Source organism: Hermetia illucens, chromosome 5 (genome assembly GCF_905115235.1).
Source record: "Hermetia illucens chromosome 5, iHerIll2.2.curated.20191125, whole genome shotgun sequence".
Lineage (NCBI taxonomy): Eukaryota > Metazoa > Arthropoda > Insecta > Diptera > Stratiomyidae > Hermetia > Hermetia illucens.
In genome coordinates, this window is record NC_051853.1 from 93,985,689 (window position 1) to 94,008,374 (window position 22,686).

General features: G+C 36.8%; 1 protein-coding gene across 1 annotated transcript in view; it reads right to left on the bottom strand.

Annotated features, from left to right (window-relative positions):
- Positions 1 to 22,686, bottom strand: part of LOC119657818 (protein hedgehog) — a 100,777-nt gene that overhangs the window by 19,618 nt on the left and 58,473 nt on the right. The window contains exon 2 of the mRNA XM_038064932.1: positions 16,326 to 16,587. Coding sequence (XP_037920860.1) covers positions 16,326 to 16,587 — 262 coding nt within the window. The remainder of the gene's footprint in view (positions 1 to 16,325; positions 16,588 to 22,686) is intronic.

Below are 22,686 nucleotides of genomic sequence, written 5' to 3' on the forward strand. Positions count from 1 at the left end.
TACATCTACTTGCGCCTGCGCATTTATCAATGACAAATCCACTTTTTTGTGCGTTAGTAAGAAATTTCTAAATCCATGCAGAGTCTGTTTGGTTTCTATTGTGTTGCTTTTGTTGTATTTTTTATTTGATGCCCGGACAATCCGCAAGCTGTCGTATTCGCATTCTTCACGAAGTGTCAGTTATTATTATTTCTTTATGTTCTTGTGCGAAGCTGGTGCAGAGATTCATTTAATTTTATGAAGCATTCCACTTTTCCCCTGCTACATAATCTTCTGCAGAGGCAAAAGGGAGGCAACCGCAGTTCCAGCACACAGGCCTTTAGCAATCAGATTGTACTATATTTATATCTACCTCCTTTAAAGGTTCACCAACATCCATGACCGTGGACTTATCTGAAAACCGGGGCACAAGGTCAAGATTTTAAAACTGACACCCTAACCATCTCGGCCGTCACACTACCCGAAATCCTATTTAGTAATTATATAATTATATACATTTTAGTATAGAAATAATTATTGATTCTTTTTTTAATGTTCAACTTCAAAATGCTATCTACATGTTTATGTCGAGTGCAATTGAATGCATTTTACCTAAAAGATCGATGCAGACAATGAACAAATCTCATTATATGTTAGTTTCTGACTCTGGGAATAAGTTCGGCAATATTTGCCAGTAACAGAGGCGGCTCAAGTTGTTGTTGCAGGGCATGGGAATCGCAATATTTTTCGTTTCGATTACGAGCGACCGATAATGTGAAATAAAGAGAAATAAGTTTCTTTCTTACTAATCTTGGGGAACGTGCGATTACCTTATCGGAGATTCAACTTCGGAGGAGATAATTTTAGATTGGAAAGAGGATCATTTGGTCAAATTTTAATGCCGAGTGCTATTTCCAATTAATTTTTATCAGAAAAATCATCAAAAAAAGACCGAAATCGGTTATAAACTGCATGCCCATCTATGACATGATAAGCTTAAAAATTGTGTACAAAGGCGTGGGTTGTAACATACCGAACAATTCCTCTAATTTTGGCTTAATTTGTAAGTCTCAAACTACCAAAACTTAAATTTTGACATTAACATAACAAATTAAATAATATTTTACAAAATTAAATCTACTCTCCACTACCCTTGACCTACCCATTTTGAGTTCCATTTGAAATCTATTGCAGACGTAAAACATGCTTCATCAGCAAAGAAACTGCGGGTTCAACTTTTCAATTTTTCCAAAAATCGCCCCTAATACAATCTGAAACAAAATTGCCTAGGCAAGACCATGAGAAACTCACTGGGTGTCGTATCATCAATTAGTTTAATTTGACAAGCGCAACCTAAACATGTCAAAACAAGCCGCGTGCGCCTTCCTATCTTCTATACTGGGCTCCGTACATTGCAGCATCTCGCATCTCCTTAAGATTTATCTGAATAGGCATCTACTCGTTATCTGCGTACGTTCTCTTTTTCCTCTTCTTCGAACGTAGTCCTTTAGGCTGCATGCATTAGCGTTTAGCGATTGTGGCTTCGATTTTGCTGGTCTTCGCTGGGCATTTTGAATCATCGTTGGATTTTTCTCAGTTCTGGTTAGTTTTCAAATAGTATTTTTAGGGATACAGAAACTTCACAAAGATGATACATCCATCTATCTGTAAATTCACAAGCGAACGGTTGAGCATTTTAGGAGCCCTGAGCATATCGTTGTTGGTTCCATATCATCTTCCAGTTATATTTCTTTTCTACCTGATTCTTCCTCCACATTCATTCTTCTTTCTTTACTTCTTTAGGTTACGTTTTAATGAACGAAACACGAAAATGGGTTTTCATGTTTTTGTTTCGGGAATTTCGTGGTCGGGGTCGTTTGGGAGGTGGAAAAATTAAAGGCATTTAGATAGGCCCCAGGTTTCGGTATCTTTTGATATTATCCCCAATGTGTACGACGAGAACATGGTCATTTGAGATTAGGTCTTCTGACGAGGTTGCGGGAGCAATGGGAAAATACAAAAATTAAATAGCGCCCTGTTAAGCTTTTCGCTTGCTGAGCTGCTCCTCGTTGTTTATTGTTGTTTTTTTGTTGAACATCATCGTCCATTCACCATAGTCTTGTGTTGTTCTTTCTGTTAGTACTGTTGACTTCTTGCAGAGATAATGGATACCAAAGTCTTGTTTTCAAGGTGTTGTAGACTCACACGGTTCAAAGTCATTATGCAAAAAGGGCTGTCGTTTCGTCATCACTTACTTGTTCATGAATGTTCATTCGCATTTCATCGTTTTCATAAGCATGTGAGAAAATTACTATATGGAACTTGAAATGGGGCCTCTTTCCACATCTTTGTTGGCCATCCAATTTTTAGTGCTCCTCATATGACACTTTAGTGAGAATAAACACTAATGCGTGCCTTAAATTTAGATTCACGTATACACATTCGCAAGGCTTATAAAAATAAAAGAAAGAGGGTAAAACTTCGTTCTCAGAATAGCAAAAGATTTAAGTCAGAAACTTTCATTTCCATGGATCAGATTAACATGAAGCACTGCCACCAAAAAAAATTACGGAAAACAGCTCCTGCACATTTGTACCGAAACACGCGGCCGGGCGAACAACCTCTTTTTAGCCAAGAATTATTAAATATTGAACAAAAGCGGATGATACAAAGTTGCCATAAGAATATTTGGAGGAACGGAAGAGTTCGCTTACGTAATTGTATATTTAGTACGCTTTTCCTTGCAACCAAATTAACGTTCTAAGTGTAAATGTAGGCAAACTAAGCGACCGGGAAGCACAATTTTTGAAAAACCAAAAATATTTAGAAAATATTTCCAGAAAAGTTTTTTTAAGTTAGAATTTATTCAAATGCATTTGAACTTGGCTATGACTCAGACAGGAAAGCCTTGTGAAAAGGCCGCGCCTACATTTTTTAAGTTGAAGGCCAAAGGAATGAAAATGCATGTGCGAAGAATATTATTGACTTACAAACAAATGTGGCAGGAATATAACAAGCTGGGTCTGAAACTTAAAATCTAAGTCAATGTGTTGTTCACAGATGAATGCAGAGATTTTTCTTATGGCTAGCGGCAAAAAATTTGTGAGACTCAAGCATTGTAACACGCTCTCAGAGTAAAAAACGAAGATTCTTTTTGGATAGATTCGATTCTATCACTTTCTGTCTCGTAAACGCACTGAAACCAGAGACAGTGTGCAAAGTCTCAATAGAGTCATCAACGCATATGAGGCCAGGTGTGCGGCTAAGACAATCACGTCATCAACGGATATACTCTCATGAAACATGAACCTAGCCAGAATGAGAGGTCCAAAGGGTGTATAGCAACGCAATCAAAAAAGCAAAGCAAACAACTGCAGAAAATGATGTGAAGGGATTGAACAGACCAGAAAAGCATCCAGGCTACAGCCAAGAATAGGGCAATATCCTCTGCCTGTCTGGAAAGGAAGATAGAGCATATCTCTTTCAAAAATCACTTTCCGGAGTCCAATCCCCTGGCGAATGACAACAACACTCTGCCTGACACCCCAATAACAGACGGAATAAGGAAGCAATGAGGAGGAGAAGGAAAATTAAAAAATAATAAAAGAGGTATGCTTAGAAACTAGAGGAAACCTCTAAACCACTGCAATGACCCGGAGTGGGTGGCATTTTCCCAGCACTACTTCAGAGGTGGCTAAAAATAATATTAGGATCTTCTCCTAAAAGGACAGCATAGCCTCGAAATCTATACCAAAGGCTTAGGGGCGGCCAAAAGTGGTCTTCATTCCGAAACTGAGTAGACCCTTTCCAACTTAAATCTTAAATCACAATACATATCCATGTCAACGTGCTTTCCGAGGAGGAAGGTCAGCCAAAACTGCCCTGTATCAACTGGCAGATGAATGTTGCGGCGCTATAGAAACCGAAGAGATATATATATGTGTACTTTGGACTTCGAGGTGACTCTCAACAAGAAACTGTATGCAGAACTACGAACTACCTAATCGATAAAGAAGTCGTTAAATAGGAGAGTTTTTAAGTGATTTTTGGTTGATAAGTAAGTCAATGACAAAAATGAGTTTATCGCGAACTAGGTTCTCGCGGAGTTTAGGGGCTAGTGGACATATAGCTCATATGCCTGGTGGAACTGAATTCCCTGAAAGTTCATCATGTTGTCTCCCTTTAGATCTTCACTAATGTTGTATCTTTTAAGATCCGCTTATTGTCTGTCTGTCTGTTTTTCCGTCCATTTTTACTACAGAAGAAACCTGTCGAGCCATCTAGATCCAACGCTAACAGGAAACAGGTCCTACCAAAAGTAATAAAGGGAGTAAGAGGAAAGTTGGATAGTTGCACCAACCATCATTTCACATTGAGACATTGGTGAAGATTTACCATTTCGATCTGGAGTTAGAATAACTCTCCGTATTGGCGTAAGCGGAGCTTCTTCTTCTTCAGCCTTTTCCCTATTTACAAGCGAGCTCGGTTCATTTTGATCAATTGCGTCATTTTACTCGATTTAAAGTCTTTCTCATTGAATTTGATGTTCAGATCAATCTTGGCAAGTGAGTTCTCATCAGTAAGAATCACAACTCCATGCCATAAAAAATATCTTTCACCAATTTTTCCACGATCGACGCAACCCCATGTTAAGCGGGGATGTCTTCAGATCGGATATGATCATGGTATTTTACGCCGCTTGTACAACGTAACTTCTTCTTCTCCATTACTGCGAGGCACCGTTCATCGCGTTTTATAGTCACCCAGCAGTCAGAACCATAGAAGGGGACAGGACGATCATTTTGGATTTAAGAATTTCGTTGATGTGTCGATCACAGAAAACACCAGTGGTGGAACGCCACTTCACCCAATTTGCTTTGATCATGCATCAGCGCAGTTCACAGTTCAGGCAGATGGTATTGGTCTGAGATATTTAAATCGCTCAGTTCGTTACAGTGCTAATGACTGTTCCATTGGAGTCGGTTATGAAAAATTCGGATGAAGTTGAAATAAACGGGGCCAAGAAAGGTGCCAAAGAGGAAATGGCCACCATTTTGATTTTTGTGTGATTGAATGGAAGGAATAATATCAGTTACTGCAATATAGGGAGATTCATCAGAGCAAGGAGGGTGGACATAGAGGTAAAAGGGAGCTTGCCTTCTCCTGGATACGCAAGTATTACCGCAACGGTTAGCTCTACTATCCATTTACTATCATGGATTTCTTTGTTGTTATATAAATCATTCATCCAGGTCCAAAGATAGTAAGTGCATGAAAGTGGCAAGATTTTCCGTCTAGAAAAAGTTGATTCACTTTACTTCTTACGCCTTGTAGTTGTGCAGATCTTACGGGGGTCTTCTTAGCAGTTTAAAGATTAGTTTTCTTTTTGGAAGTAATACCTGCTTTGGTCTTCATGCTACTTTTGTAAGCAAAAATATTCTAGAGTTCAGAAAAAGGCTATAAATTTCGAAGTCGCGTTGGACTTGGTTTTTTGTGATGACAAGGTCTTCGTGGTAACTATTGCAGAAAACTCGTAGAAAATTAACATCACTGAGTAGCCCCTCTTGGATCATTGTACTGAGGTTGCCTTCAGTTTTCCCCTGAAGCACCTGCTTTTCTGTGTATCATGCGTAAACCCAACACTGTCGTTCATCTGAAAGCCCTTGGATCTAGACATAAGAAATCTGGTTTCGAGTAGTGGGTTTAACAACTGGTGGCACCAGCCAATCAGAAAATTTTGGACGGGATGATTTACAAACGTAAGGATTAGGAAAATAAACTGAATCTGAACTGACAAAGTCTGCTTGCTACCGTGAACCAAATTACGATACTTGAAAGTCAAGGCAGTATTTGCCTTTCTTAAATTTTTAGATGAGATATCAGGTGGAGTTTCCTTGTTGTGGTTTCTATCTAAAGCTAAATTAGTTGTTGGATGCAGAAAGGTCCAGTGCCTTCTTTTTTTGCTTTCTCAGTTCGAGGCTAAGAAGGTACAGCTTTACAGTTGCAGTCTATTTTCCATAACCTCTGTTTCAGTTACAAAATTGGAAGCTCCATTCATATCGAAGATGACAATGCTTCATTCGTCATGGCCAGAACTGTTAGCTCTTTGGTCATTCAATCAGTCATCAACTGATTAAATCCATCGAGCGTTTTATCCATTTAGAGCCCAAGAAGTGCTAAATCTTGAAATTGTTGGCTGGGCAAATCAGTAACCACCGGGAATGAATGTGGACGCACACCCATCTAGGCTTGCAAGAGGTGCAACACTATCTGTTAAAACCACATGTTTTTCAGGAATAGTCGGTCTAGGACAGCTATTTCAGATAATGATAATGATGAGATTCCAAGCTAAATGCTCTCACTCGCCTGGGTCAACCTTTGCGGTTGTAGTTATAGTGATAATTCATTTTTGCATTTTCATTTTTTGAGAAAACTGTCGTAACTTTTTTCGAATCCCTTGATTTTTTGTAGATTTTTTTATTAAGAAGTTCCGTACTTACGCGGATGACTCGACAAAATCGTCTATTTGATTGTCTAAAATTTTTTCCCATTTCTGCAAAACTAGCACGGTTAGCCCTATTCATCAATTTGTCCTACTGCAATATTGTCCTTGCCTGCATTTAGATTGCTTAGCATTTTTTTTTTGTTTTGGTAGTGGAAGCAGACTAAGTGCCCTTCAAGGTAAGGCGAGTCCAGTCTCTTGAAGCATCCAGACTCGCTCTATACAGCTTAAGCGGACAAAATTTCTTGCAAATTACTGACTTAGATTTATTGTCAAAACCATTCAGTTAGCTATTATAGATAGCACTTGTGAACACAGTGCTTCATATTGGAAAAACTAATTAGCAAGCAAATTAAAAAAATCCTGTTCAATTATTTTTTGATTTCTTAACCCTCTGATTCGAAATCAGAGTGAAACTAATAACCTGTTTCAAAATCATTAACGGAGGCCTTTCATTTCATACCCCACACCCACAATATTCAAAAAAAGAATGTGAAACCCCATCTCGCGCTTATAGGAAGCCCCTCTTAAGCTCCCATATGCCCATAAAACTTCATGTCCATAGATCAGATTGCTTCTGAATAAAGTAAGTGTAAGAGGCAGACATACGGACAACCAATTTTCAACAATCGTTTGTTTCACACAAAAACTAGAAACGATCCTGATATATTTGAAAGTGTAACGCGTTATCGATAATGAACGATAAATAGTGAAAATAGAGGATGCAAGCGATACCGATAAGGATACCTTGCACGCGGCCGACCGACATAGAGGCAAGGAACGGAAAAAAGTGGAATAAAAAATAAGAAATACAATAGACACTCTTCAGGTGATAGTAGTGAGTCGACAATAGGACCACACATACTGACAGGGCTTATTGTGAGAATAACAGCCAAAAGCCAGCGAACTGAATACCTTGAGGAAGCATTCACTTCTGATCAGCAAGGCTCGGCTGACAAGATAGGTTTGAATAATACATAGCCCCGCATGCATGGAAAACAAGAAAAAGGAAAAAAGAGCAACCACGTTTTTGAAATCTGAGATAACGGAAATGAAATGGTCTGCAAAGGAAGACCGAAATTTATTGTTGCGCCCTGGAAAAAGGGATACAATACATAATGTGCGGTCAACGTTAACGCATACTTCATTGCGCGTGAATGTTATCGAAGTAGCAGCGGCAGCCAAACACGAAATCAATTCCTCCGGCTTCAAATTTTTCGAGTTCAGGGTCAGCAGGAGGATATCGTAAATCTTATGTTCACTTTTTGAAATCATCGTTTTTGTAATGGCGCCATTATTGCCACTATTTCAGTATGTTATTAGTGAGACTTGTGGCTAGTTTATCGTTTCGGCTATTGAGTATAGGGTTTTTGAACAATTGCGTAGGATTTATACCTATCGAATTAATTTTTTGCTCCTGGACATGAAGTTTGGAGAACCAAAGGATGGTTATTAAAAGTTAGGCCCTAAATGAAGCCCAGCTTTCTAAACATCGCTCAAAAAATCCAACCATTTGTGCTTCTTGGAAACCCACTTGTTATTTGTAAATCCATTTCCTAAAAATATGAATGATGGATAAGACGAAGTGATCCAAATTATATAATCAACTATTCGCATTTTTCATATTTCTATTCAAAGAAGCAAAGAATAAGCATTAAGTGCAAGAACTGAATCTCACTGTGCACTTCATCAAATCAGCATTCTTTTATTTGAATACAACTCCTCACTTCTCTTTGTGGGGTTTCCCAATGTCGATCAGCCGGAACTAGCCGGCTAATGCTATCTACGGCAAAGAGAGCCGGCTATTAACTTTTGGTAAATAAATTGGGGACTTATCGAATTGCATGCAAATGTCCTCACATTTCTATAAATATCCGAATAAAAAAGTGACAATTCAAAAGAAGGCGACTAATCGTCTGACACAAACTATAAATAAATATTTAATAAAAAACAAGTATTCAGCAAAAAAGCTCGATGTGAACATTTCTCGCCTGACCAAATGTGGGGGGACAGCAATATAACTATCTTGATGACGGAGAGTACATATGCGATGAACGAAAGAGGAAGCCGCACAGCAAACATATTATCATACAAGCGGAAATATGCATTTTATCTTTTGGTACATTTTTAATATTTCAGACAACTTTTTGCGCGAATTAAAGCAAATATTATTCAAGTAAATTCTGAAGAAAAGCACAGCAATCGACAACTAGCTAATTTTAACAACTAACAGCACTTGCCGGCCTAACTGTGAGCATTATATTTCATAAAAAGTCGTTTCAAGCAATATTCCATCTTGGGGTGTTGAAGGCGTCAAGTCAACGGTCATTGCTATCCAATGAATAATCGACCTTAATTAGAATAGAGATACAGTAAAAGATATTTCAAGACAAATTGATTTTCCCAAGCCACATCCACGAAATTCTGCCTCCTACTATGCTAATGTCCGTAACAACTCGCAAGTTGTTCTCCACCCAATTCTAAGCATTCTGGGCCTCTTATTTGTATCTAAACGATTAGTCGAACATCATGCGAAATAACCGAGACAATAATTTGCATATCGAAGCGATAGGGGTATTAGAATTAAATTAAAATTTTGTTGCCTGTTCAAAACCGGAGTTAATACATGTGCATATGTGTACACGTTTGTGTAGGAGCCGAGCTTCGAAGCAGTTTTTGTAGAAAAAGGTTTTGAATTAGATTTTCGATTGGCAAAGCACACATTAACACGTTTTGAAATGGAAATGATTTTGGAAAGAATGCATAACGCTATGGAGCATAGTAACTGGATGCTTCCGTGATTCATAAAGAGATAAAGACGGTAATCATAAAACACAAATTGAGTGGATAATTCAATTCAAGTGCAAAGTGGTGGATTAGATGGAAATAATAAAGGCTATCCAGAGTACCTTCCTGAATTAAAAGAACTCCAATGCCAATCAAGCAAAATTTGGAATTTCGACACAATTTTTTCAAAATGAATTAGATTTCCAATTACTTTGTCATTTGTCTGAATTTCGGTGACGTTTATAAGTTTTTGGTTTGTAATAAAAGTTTAATCTTCAAACAAAAAATACACCCCACAAGTTTATTTTTTTAAAACTTAGGATTCGATTTTATCATTTTATTGACCGAATTTTATAAAAGTGGCAGCGCGATGGTCGAGCGGGTGAAGCGTCATCTTTCCAATCCTGCTGCTCTGGGTTCAATACCAATCGTCATGGGTGTCTGTGTTTGCCTTGTGTTTGTCTCGCCACTGTGAGCTTATCAATTGCAAAGCGTTAAGTGTGATATGACAGTGAATGATAGTGAAATTTAAATACAATCTGACTGTATAGACTCCACTCTATCAAAGAGTGGACAGGAAAGACTAAAAAGGCTTAGAACTGGTTAACATCCAAAGCAAATCGGCTTAATAAAAAAAAGAGACGACTCGCGGATTCATCCAGGGCAGAAGTAATTCATTAGATGAAACAGCCAATGACGTGGATGTAAAGGATATTGAAGGCGGAAGTCGGCCAAAGCAGAACAAATTTCTATTTTAAGATTAAAGAAGTATTGAGCCTCCCATTCGCTTGATGACGGACACGACTAATTGGAAAAAAGTTATCTCCCACTTTGATTGACCGCGGACTCCGCTAAGCACCCAACGTTTGAAAAAAGCACGACTTGCAAATTCGTCTAGGACAGAGGCAGCACACTAAATGCTACCCCACCCCCTCACCCCGGAGCAACGTGACAGAAAGTGGTTCCCAGTTCATGCTACTCCTAGGGCAGAAGTGAAGCAATGTCTGATGAGGTACGTCTGTCCTGGACGAAAATGGCTTTTTTCTCAAATGCCTGTGTGAGGAACGAATTAGTTCGACCAGGCGGCTAATTGACTCAAATATAAGACAATAGCAGCATATGATAGCAGATCTCATGAAAGTAACGATGTACTCCGTGATCCTTCTGAGAAACAATTCTTTTTATTCCCATATTAAGACCTAGATATTATTATCCCTTGTAACTGAAAGGTATGTATTGTATGTATATATTTTTTAATTTGGATTTTCAGTTTAGGCAAAAAAAACTAGATAAAATAAATTACCTGGGCTACTATTAAAAGAAAGGAGGAGAAAAGATAAAGTGACCGCGAGTACTCAATATGATGATATATGATCAATATTTAGTACCAAAACGATCAAAATAAGATACATGCCCTATTGAGGCACTAAGCATTTTCCCCACAAATTTCGATCACTTGTCAAAAATTTCCCTAATATAAACAAGTTCAGTACTTCAAGGTATGAAAGGTTTTGTGTATTTTGTATGTAAGGATATTTTGGTACACGACAGTAACATTTATATGTTTAGAAGCTATACTATTTACAGCTTATTCACTTTAACGTGATAATGGTTTTTACATATAATGGCGTAAAAATGCAAAATTTGAACTACTCTCGTTGTTTTACTAATATATAATACGATTTCCATCGAACTTCTCAGTAATGAGCTTTCTATTATAACCTATGTTACTGGAATATTCAATATGCATTTTATATTCTTAAGATGAATTAAATTAGTTAAATTCCCAAAATATAAAAATATGCCAATATTATTTGGAACAGATATCGGGATAAGATATTTTGATGCTTAAATGTAGTATTGAAATTTTTTTGAGATTTTTCGTTGAGGTAGTTTTTGAGCATGAATCTTTGATTTGTGTTTACACTTTTTGATGTTCTATTGAAGTGTGCATAGAAGTCCCCACATTCACGATGGTCATCAACTGTTGCAATGGAACCCTTTACCATGCTGTGAGTTCTCACTCATCATGGGTAATATACCGACAAACATTCCTCCTCTAGACAAAATGAAATCACATCTCCTATTAGACTAAAGACACATGACAACATTGATCATCAATTGAACACCCTCATTTATACAATTACTGGAAAAGCAGAAAGACACACACCTACAATGCCAATAAGGGCAGAATATTCAACCATTAATAAAGGAATCCTTGAGTTGCTATAAGAGGCGAACAGGATGCCAGAAATCATGTTCACCAACACACAAAATAGCGTTCAATAAAGGCTTCCAGAACTTGAAAGGAGAAGTATACATAGACAGGATAAAAAACAAAATTTAAGACTTCCCTCATGAATGCTAACTACTCGATCGAGAATTAAAGAATTAAAAAGCCAATTGCATTTGGAAATTCAGTAAAAGACACCTAGGTCAAATCTTCTGCCTGGAAGGTGATAATTGATACACAAAAGAACCAGGCTACACAAAGGAGAAGAAAACTAAAAACTAAAGCCAACACAATGAAAGTCTAAAAACTAAACTAAAATTATTACGTCAAATTAGGAGGGCCGAGTTACACAAGAAACGAAATTATACAACACGATATGGAAGCCCCTTTAGTCTCTGTAGAACCGCTTAAAATCATGGAAGGCTGATATCTTATTCGAGGAGTAGAGGCGATAACCATTAATATCCCCACGAAAATAACCGTCTTGAGTACAATAAAAGGTGATTTGTTGGTTTCTGCCACATAAGGAATAACTATAATATATAATTCCAGAAAGCTACAAAACTTAAAATGTCTGAAAATTGTTGAGTAATACGTGAAGTTCAGATCGCTATTCCACCCGCTACACATTGGTTCTGAGGCCTTCGACCGAGTCAACTGCAGCACATATGATATGTTATACTGAGGAACTAATAGTGGCGTAACATATGAAGATGCAAAATGTAACATGCTGCATTGAAGTAAATGTCGGTCTGTTTGAAAGTTCAAAGTAAAGTTGTATTCGGGCTCCGATACTTTCCTCTCTCGCTCTCTTCTCGTTATCACAAACTGTCTTTACTAAAAAGCATGAAAGAATTCAGTAGACTATATTACCTTTTCTCAAATACCTTGATTACGCTCTTAATATCTACGTGCTCTTTCTCCAAATCGTAGATCTTGGCCAAGTGACAGGTTCGAATATAGAGGCAGAGACGCTTGAACTGAAGGTAAATACCAAGAGAATTCAGTTCCCCGGTCTGTAATCACTATTCACACGTAAGTTCACAAAGTATTCTCAACCTACATTTAATATTCTACAGAGAAGCATTTTTTATTGAAAATAGAGATTTTATATTGCCTTTAATTTCTTAATTAGGAACTGCTCTGCACCAAACTTTCTACTTTCTATTTCTATTACGCTTACATTTGAGTATTATTTTACATTTATGATTCCTTTTTGTAATTGGAGAATTACATTTTATGTAAAGGCAACGCAATGGTTTTCGGGAAGTCCTTCCGATTAAATAATACAAAGCGGAAGTTTAAAACAATTAATCTCATTTTCAATAAGTAGCAGGACTTATATAACAAGGAAGTTGTGAACCGTTATGAACAAAAATTTGGTTGATAAAATTTTTTTAATTCCTTCACATGTATGATACCAATAGTCCAATTCGGTTGCATTGATTGCATTACATTAGTAATAGTTTAATTGCTTTTAATTGGATTGCGTGTAAGATTGAAAATTTCTACCATAAGCTCAGTCAGTTGGATGTTCTGTAGATCTTGATCAGGCGGATCAGGATTAGGATCAACAAGGCGGAAAGCTGCCAAGACCTAAGAAAGATGACTTTTTATAGATTGGTTTCATAGGGAATTTGAAACATAATTCGACAACAAAGCGGACCGCGGTAGTATAGCAATGAAATCCTGTTCGAGCCAACAATTGGTAACTTTATACAGCGCTGCAATTCTAGCTGATAGCCTAGAAACTATGGTTCAACCATTTAAACTCCGATCATGTATACGAATATCTGTATAAATTAAATACAGTTTGAAAGTGCAATAGAGTCGGGATACTCTGTGCTCCAGGCCAGGCTGCATAAAATAGTAATGAGGCAGTGGATGAGGTTTAGAAACGTCGCTCAATGAATCAGATCCCTTTTGTAAATGGTTTTCCTCTAAACCACATTTTTTCAACTGATGAGAAGCACAACTAAAATTCAATTGAATCGATTGTGCATGACATTTTTACATAGTATTCTACACATCAGTAGTTCTGGTCCGAACCACGACTATGTATTTTCGTAAAAATTTCTTATTTTTTAAGATATTTCTTTACAACTATGCGACCAGCCACCTACCTTTTCTAAAAGGACCCAATTTGACCACAGAAAACAAATACAAACAATTATCGAATTCGTTAATTAAAAATCTTGTATCATAACTCAGGACCCCAATAATAAAATATGAAAAGATTGAAAAGATTAGATTAGATTTTCTATTCCCAAAAAATTCGAAATAAAGGTTGAAATATGGAGCATCACACAGCACAATCCACTTAATCGACGCGTTATATTAACGCTAATAAATAAGAAAGATATGCTATTTTACCTAAAAAATTTACACGAATAACTTATAACAAATTTTTCTTTATAATTTTCACCACAAATGATGAATAATTTAATGTAACATATAAATTTTGAAATTAATTTCGTTTCCCTTCCTCGTCAACACTCTGTATTGAAATTGCCTATGTTTATTGCCATTTTATTACCTCTCTCGATAGAATACGACGCTGTTAGTTATAAATTATTGTACACGATGAACAACCATAAAACTGATCATTGCCTGTTAATGATAGGACGGCAAATTCATCAATTTTACTATAGCCATTCCGAATAAATTAACATTTCTTCCAATATTCCCAACACTGTGATTGACTGGTGAGTAATTCAGTATATTATTTGAAAGACGATAAAAATGTGGTAATAATTCATATTGATTTTCACCGAAGTTGAAATGAATTTGTGTAGAGAGTAGTTAAAGCGGCAAATAACAAGGATAGTGTAGGTGAAATATGGCCCATTGCATCACATTTGACTATAATTTAATATTGTTTAAATAATTCAAAATTAATTAATAGGTAATCCCACTCCATCTTCTCCATAATGGTAAACATCGGTACCGAAAATATACATATTTGGATACTATCAGCTAACTAGGCCGAAAACATTCATCCTTCCCCTTCTCATCTCAAGTTTATGTTTCTTTAATTGAACCACCAGATAGATAGCTATGTGAATCTACCTTCTAAAAAGATCAAATATAACTCCGTCCAGCTCAAAAATGGCCACTCAACGAACTTCAATACATCGTTCTTTTTTATGACCTTGTACATAACTACAATTCCTACCTTATCATCCAACCTCTCTTTAACTTGTTCAAATCAGATACCATTCCATGCGTGTAGCCAAACTGCAGGTACCATCGAAGTATTGCAGCTATAATATCTGGAGGCCATGAAAATCCTGGCTTCGTTTTATACGTGTACAAATCCACATACTCGTCCATTTGTTTAGTGTATGCAGTTCAGATCACCTTTATCCATTTTTACGGAATCATACTTTTGTTAGGGGCACATGCCAATTCCGAATTCCTATAGGCAATTTGTGAACTCTATAAAAAACTTGTGCAACGTTTTATTGGAATATTTGTAGCTAACAAAGAAGCCGACAACAGCCGAAAAACAAAATGGCCACAAAACTTGTTCCTTTCTGGAATACGAATGAAAAATTGGAATTGTCTTCAAATTATAGAACGTTACCTTGGAGGACTAAGTTTTTCGAATTTAGATGACTTCTGTTAGTTCCAGGATATCTTTTTATTTACAAATAAAAAGCGTCACAATAAATGTGAAATTTAAGAAACAATAAAAGGGAAAAGGCTTTGGAAACTGAGAATAATTTGTTCTAGTTGAAAAGTTATTCAGTATTCTTGTTCGAAACTAACACTCTCATGCACTTTCATTTCTGTACACACAGTTATTCAATTGGATGAGAAAAACTAATAAATTAGGAAACTTGTTTACCATTTCCTCCATTTCCTCTTCCTTAATATAATTTTCAAAAGCTCTACGACAAAAATAGAAAACAAGTTCGCTCGAAACTCACTGATAACATCTGCACTTTACCACCTCAAGCGAAATTCCAAAATCAATCAACAACTCCCCACTACCTTGAAATGTTCCCATTATACATTCCACACCAACCACCGATCATTATCATTCATCGTTATCTTAAATAATCAGTTCCATTATCATCTTCATCTTTCCTGGTCCTTTTTCAACATCATTTAAATTCTCTTCCAATTATCAGGGTCGGTGCAAAAATGACACCTTACACTTCGTCTCAACCTCATATTACTATGTTGTATGATAGGTGTGAGTGGTCTTTTGTAAGTGCTAAGCCGACAACAGCCTGTGTCCTTCTACATTGCACTAATTTGCATTTTAACTCGGTACACGCAGAACAGTTCATTTTTTTCGTCGATTATTTCGCTCAACGCTGAAAAGCCCTCGAGGGATTTCATGTTACTCAGAACGTACACGGAAAGATATGAGATTTGGACGAGACTAAGGTCTAGAGTGATGTCGGTCTAATTGAAAAATTTAAGGAGATAATTGATTGAAAACGGATGTATAATGGGATGTGTGGAGTAAAACATTGCACATGTACTCATATGTCAGAGAATGAAAATTTTTTTTTAGCTATGCAACATGGTTCACATTTTTGATAAAAATGTTAAGAAATCATCTCCGAACAAAATAAAGTCACAAATTCCCAAGTAATAAATTCCAAAACTTTTGCTCAGAACAAAATAATCAACTGTAACAAAATTCTGTTGAGGATTTTGAATGGTTGAAGAAGGGAAATCGAAAGATTTAAGCGAGAAACCCTCATTCGGATTTTGATAGTTCAACTACTGCTTTGAAGAAATCTATATATAAATATAGATCAATTCGTTATTGCACACATTCAAACAAAAATTTTAAAATATCCTTACCTGATCGAACAGAGCAATGTATATGGGCACGGCTTTCATAGTAGACCCAATCGAAGCCAGCTTCCACTGCGAGTCTTGCTAACATCCCATATTTACTACGATCACGATCCGATGTTGTGATATCCACAGCTCGACCTTCATAGTGTAATGATTCGTTGCCATGCACATTATCCTCATCCCAACTTTCCGTGACCCGTAATCTTACACCGGGCCATTGATTCATTACAGATACCGCTAATGTGTTAAGTCTGTCCTTACATCGCTGCAAGAAGTAATAAAAATATGGAAAAAATTAAAATCGGTTACTATGAAAGTTAAGGCATGGTAAATTGAATAGGATGCTAGGATAGCAGTGTGTGAAGCAATAAGCGAGGTATAGGACACGATAAGACAACTAATGGGGAAAAAGATTTATCAAGAACAATAGCTCTACTTCAAATACTACGAGTAGCATTGTTACCGGGAATTGATAGCCTAACAAACGCTACAAAAAAATAAAATAAATATACATGAATCTGCGCTTGCTGAACTAAATTCCACGAATCGCTCTCAGTTTGCTAATTGTTTTTGCTCATTTACATGTCTAAATCTAGTCATTTTTCACTACACATTGTACGCGTTTGGTTTATTTTTCATTATTTAATAACGTAAGAAACTGAAAATGGTAAAGATTGTATAATCTCATCACCAATTACGAAATTATTATGATGCATTACAGTCATAAACGTAACGAACGTAATGTATCTTGTATCCTGTTGCATAGTGCAATGCGAGCAGTCTTTGTATGACTTGTATTTACACAAAATTACATATAATTACAATGTTGGTAATATAAACGCGACACAGATAATGTCATGAGTACGATAATGATGAGCATTACAGCAACTTTGCAATATATTATGTTATACGTGTACGCAGGTACCTAAGAGTGCACATTCTGATATGAGATACAAAGCCTGAAAGGCAGTAATCATGATACCAGCTATTAGATTGGCGCAAATTGCACAAATAGGCACTAAGTACTTCCGAAAGGTATTATTAACCACAATCTATGCAGGAATTTTCCAACAAGTTTCAAACGAATTATACAAACGATTAAAGATTTGGCGGAAGACAGTTGGCTTGATTAATTTTATGGTGTTCAATAAGGAGCATTTGAGATCCTTATGATACGGCATATTTTTTAAATAGAAATAAAGTTTCAACATAGTTACTTTATGCAACAGAATATACAAAGTTGCAGCGGAAGCGAGGATTGAAACGCCCGTGACTTAATTAGACTAAAGCGAATGTGGACTAGATAATCGGACCCGGAGTTTTTGTTGTTGTTCTACATAAATACTAAGCAGACTTGCAGAGTCTAACACCTTTCTAAGCAACTTTTGAATTTTGCAAACGTACTTCAGACGCTTTGACACATTTTTCAAATTTTCAAAATTTACTTCAAAATACTCCAAACAAATTTCGATTGTTTTCCTTTGAAAATCAAATTTTTTAATTTCAATTTCAAACTTTGCGTGAGATACACAGCGCAGATCGTTTTTCTAATAGTGATTTAAGTATTGATAATTATCACTTAAATTTTTTATTTCAGATAAAGCTTTCTCTACTGGATTTACTTGCGGGGAGCGCAGGAGCAGGTATTTGATCGACACATATTGTCAATGAAACCAAGAACCTCTATATTGAGCTTTCTTCAATGTCGACCACCTCCTTCAGTCTCCTTCAGGAGGCTGTCAGCCAGCTGATTGTCTGTTTGTCTAATAAAAAACCTCATTATCCCTCTGTCTGCCTATCTGTCCGTCGAACCCTCTGTCTGTTTTTTTGGATAGGAAAAATTCATATTGAATACATATCTAGAATTGAGGTCGTGCTTACCGACTAAAACTTCCCAAATTTTCTCTACGCTCTTCTCACTGGACTTTCGTGCTAATATTGCTTACCAGATTTTCCACCGTAAAGTGTGACTCTAATGCAAACTGGCGCGCGTCATCGGCTAAAATATCCCCTGGAATCATCCCCGGAATTACGCATGTTATCTCGTATATATCGCAAATATGCAAAAATTGAAACCTCCAACGGATGAAGTGGGCAATAGGTCTAAATGTCGTAATAGTCCGGGACTAGGGTATAGATTGGGGTCATCAACCCCTTCACTGTCGCTGTCAAAGTATATACGTGTACATAATCGGTTTATTGCAAAAAAGAAGACTTAGTTGAAACGAACTGCGTTCCATGAAGAAAGCAGAGTAGTGACGGACTCCCATCAAGACAGTCGGCATTAAACTAATATTAGCCAGGTATCTCAAATAAAATTACTATTTTATCAGCAAATCCTTAATCGTTATTTCCTTTTAATATTTGCTGTTAATGAATATTGTTCAGAGAACGGTGTCCTTATACTCGTACATTCTACATTCATTAGAGCCTTTATTTGTTTTGTTGATTTGAAATTGTATTTATCACTTACATGACTTCCGTTATCAAAAAGCATTAAATTCCTCTCCTTTCTGTTTGCTACAGATCTACCTTTTTCCTCCTAGTCTCCACCATTATCTTCGTCAGGACCAATAAATTAGTGATCAATAAACACTTTGATGGTCAAGCTTTCAGTTCCCCGATCGAGGAGGTCGCTGGATTGGTGAAGCCTTTGTAATTTCAAAAACCGATATCTTGCTAGGAATGTTCTAAGATGTGCTTATCAATCGTTATATTTAATCTTTCCGTGTATTTTCACTTTTGGACTCATAGAGCAGCGTGCCTTTTGTGTCCACTGGTAATTTTCGTATAAACTGGTCTTTTGTCAGATGGAACAGTAGAGGTACCAGCCCATCTCCTTACTTTAATTCGACGTTTGTCTCGGTCGCACCTGTCAGGCTATTATTGACTCTGGCCTGCGCTGTTGTGTGGAACATTGTCATTCTAGTAAGGCTTACTAGTTTTGCTGGAATTTCCAAATCAAGCATTACTTTTCACAGTACATTTTCGTCAATACTCTCATATTTCATGGATATTTGATGCACATCGACGTTGAAACCCCATTATTTTTTCCAAAACCTGTTTAGTATTCACCAATGATCTTGTCACGGTACAGTCTGATTCTTCTCTCTAGAATTTTTCTGAAGGTTCTATAGTACAAAGTAATGATACATACTTCTGCAATTATCACATGTTAACTTGTCACCTTTTTTGTGGATAGGGCATACCACACCACCCTTGCGTGATCTGTTCATGGTTCCAGATAGAAAGATCTAAATTATGTAATGGCGGCCTAGCGATATTCTGTTCAGAGTTTGTGTCGTTTGCGCAACAAAACAGTTTTTTGGAGCTGGCCCCGGGAGAGCCCCTTTCGAAGCTGATGTCAACACTCCTTTTGTTGCAGATGTGGTGGATTTGATTAAATATTCGTTGCTGGTGGAAGCACCTTATTGGTGCAAGATAAGCCCCCACAAATTTCAATTTTGAGGATCTCTGCCAATGCTGCATAAAATGCAAACTTGCCCCTAATCCCCTTAGAATGCTAGTTGATAATCTCTCGATGCAAAATGGAAGTAACACAAAGGAATCTGCTCGTGAATACTTATATAATACTCACTCACATAGTTAAGAAAGTTGTCTACCTGTATGTCACTATTGCTATCAACCTATTCCACAAATTAACATGGCAATTGATGGTGAGAACGTCCCATTATCCAAAACTGCACCACAACCCTACAATGAATCAACATTTTCTCTTTAATCAGCCCATAAAACCACTAATTACTTTCGTTTTTAGTCAAATGGTCGTTTTTGGTCAAAGATAAATTGACCAAAATCTACATACATATTTTAAAGTGAGGGTGACTACAAATCAATATCGATTTGAGACCCTTTAACAAAACTTCATTGACCTCATATTGGCTAAATACACTGAGAAATTCTCAAAAAATTGTCAATCCCTCAAGTCCCTCAGTTAGATAATGGTCAGCGAAGAAGAGCTCTGCTTTCAAATCGAATCATTTGTTGCGTTCAAAAGCTATTTATAAAAAAATAGAGTAGTTGCCACTCCTTTATCAAATATCTAACCATACAAAATGGCTCACGTTGTTTCTAATCCACACACTCAACCCCATTACCACATAGAACTTTTTTAGGAATTGACAAACGCTGCGGTTTTACATACGGTTTTAAAGTTAGCTCATCACCTTGTAATTGGTGTAATCATCAACCGAGGGCGTGGATATATTGTATATTCTTATCACTGTCAATGGCAGTGACCTAACCATAATTGATTGATTTAAATATCACGGGTTAATGCTATCTGCTTCACGGATTAGCGTAACTTGCATAAGATGGCGTTCCACAACTGGCGTTCTTTGTGATCGACGTATCGTATAATTTACCGCAGTGTCTCTGGTTCTGAGTGTTGGCCGACTATAAAAGTCCTCGAGATAATGAAGACGAAGATGTAGCGTTGGAATAATGATTATGTCCGAAATGAAAATTCCACGATCGATATGGAGTTGCACCGATCGTGGAAAATTGCGCGAGAGACGTCTTCGATGTTATGGTCACGTAATTTGCTCTAACGAGAATTATTGGTCAGAACGCCGAACAAAGCCGGCCCAAACAATGGTGACTTGATACGCTGGAAGTAGATTTGAAAGCCTTGCGATTGCACCCAGATCAGGACTTCGATATAACAAAATGACACAACCGAATCCAGACCAACCCGACTTCTGAACGGGACAACGACTGAAGGAGAACAAGAAGAAGATGTGATGGCCCAAATTACCACAAATTTTATGATTTAGGAGAAGGTATTGTTAGGCTTAGATGTCCTCTTTTCTCAAATTTTTCTGCCGGTTTCTTTCTTTTAATCCACTTCACTCCTTTACTATCGACGCCGAAATTGGAACCTTCTTCAGAAGGTACTAATCGAAGCCTTTCATTTCATTTCCACCTCATTTTGTATGAATAGGTGCTGGAAGCCGCATGTAAGCATGCAAGCAGGTAGACAGAAAAGCCAAGGCACAATAAATTAATTTTTTTCAATTGATTTTTATTTCTTTATTTTTGATTCGCACAAATTCTTGAAAGTACCATTGCGATTACCAAAATAATTCATGTTGACATCATATTTTCACCTCTAATGGCAGTAATTTCATTGTATAGTTTACAAAGCACCGAATCCCAATAAAATATTCTTAGTTATCATAAATGACTCCCGAATAATGTATACGGCAGCTACATTTCAAGTTAATTGTGATATAAACCAGTTTCTTAGCAGTCACAGTATCCACTAACATACATTTGTCGCGTTAGCTTAGCTTCTTAAGAAAAAAATGGAAAGTATGCAAGCTTTCCGGTCTGAATTATTCTCATCCACTTCCCTTGTTTTGAAAGGGGTTCCTAAGGCTTTTATCTAACGTTGCATACTGATCAGGATTAGGCTTGTCAGTCCTACTAATTTTGTCAATGTACCGAATTTATTCATAGCCCCATAAAGTTACATTCTGGTCAGGCTATGATAAGAATATCCTGGAATAAGGTATCCCAATGTAGTTTTGGAAGTATAGAGCTATCCAATCTAGTGAAATATTGGAGAACATCTAAGAGATAATACTAAGCAATATGATACCTCTATAACTAATACACAGAGTGATATCTTCTGTTTCCTATCTCACATTCCAGTAAAGGAAATATTACCCCATTAGTTCTGCTCTAGCAATTCAAATCCACTCAGTAAGGCTTATTCTGACATCCAAATTTGGCCAAGTTCCGTTAAGCTACTGTTAAAACTTTATCATTAACATGTAAGGTTCTTGAGTTAATGAGAATTTATGAAGTAGATTACCTGTCAAGTGGGATATCTTCAACGAAACGTTCACTGCATTGCACCACGCACCCAATATGTAACCCTGCAATGAGACAATGAAGTTTGCTTTAATCCCACTTGACAAACAGAGTTACATAATATATTTTTCTTGTACTTAAAAAAGTGTTTAGAGAATGCCACTGAATTGTTGATTCAGCAAAAATGTACAGTGAAATGAGGATAGAGACTCTGGTTGTAACTCACTTATAGTTAGGTCAATTTCCATCACAAAAATAATACATCCATCCGCATTATTAGCAAAATAACTCCGGAATTTACTTTACCTATTCAATCTTATCCTTCGTTCAAAAAAAGCAACTTGGCAAACACAGCAAGAATAATACGTGATTCCTTTCAAAAAAAAAACTAGCGTATCTGAATTTCGTCACAGATATCAAATTTGCTGAAAACATTTTCACGCTTGTCAATTATATTCGGACCATATCACATGTCCACTTCTTTTCACTCCCAATTTCATTCGAGTCCATTTCTTGGAAACCGAAA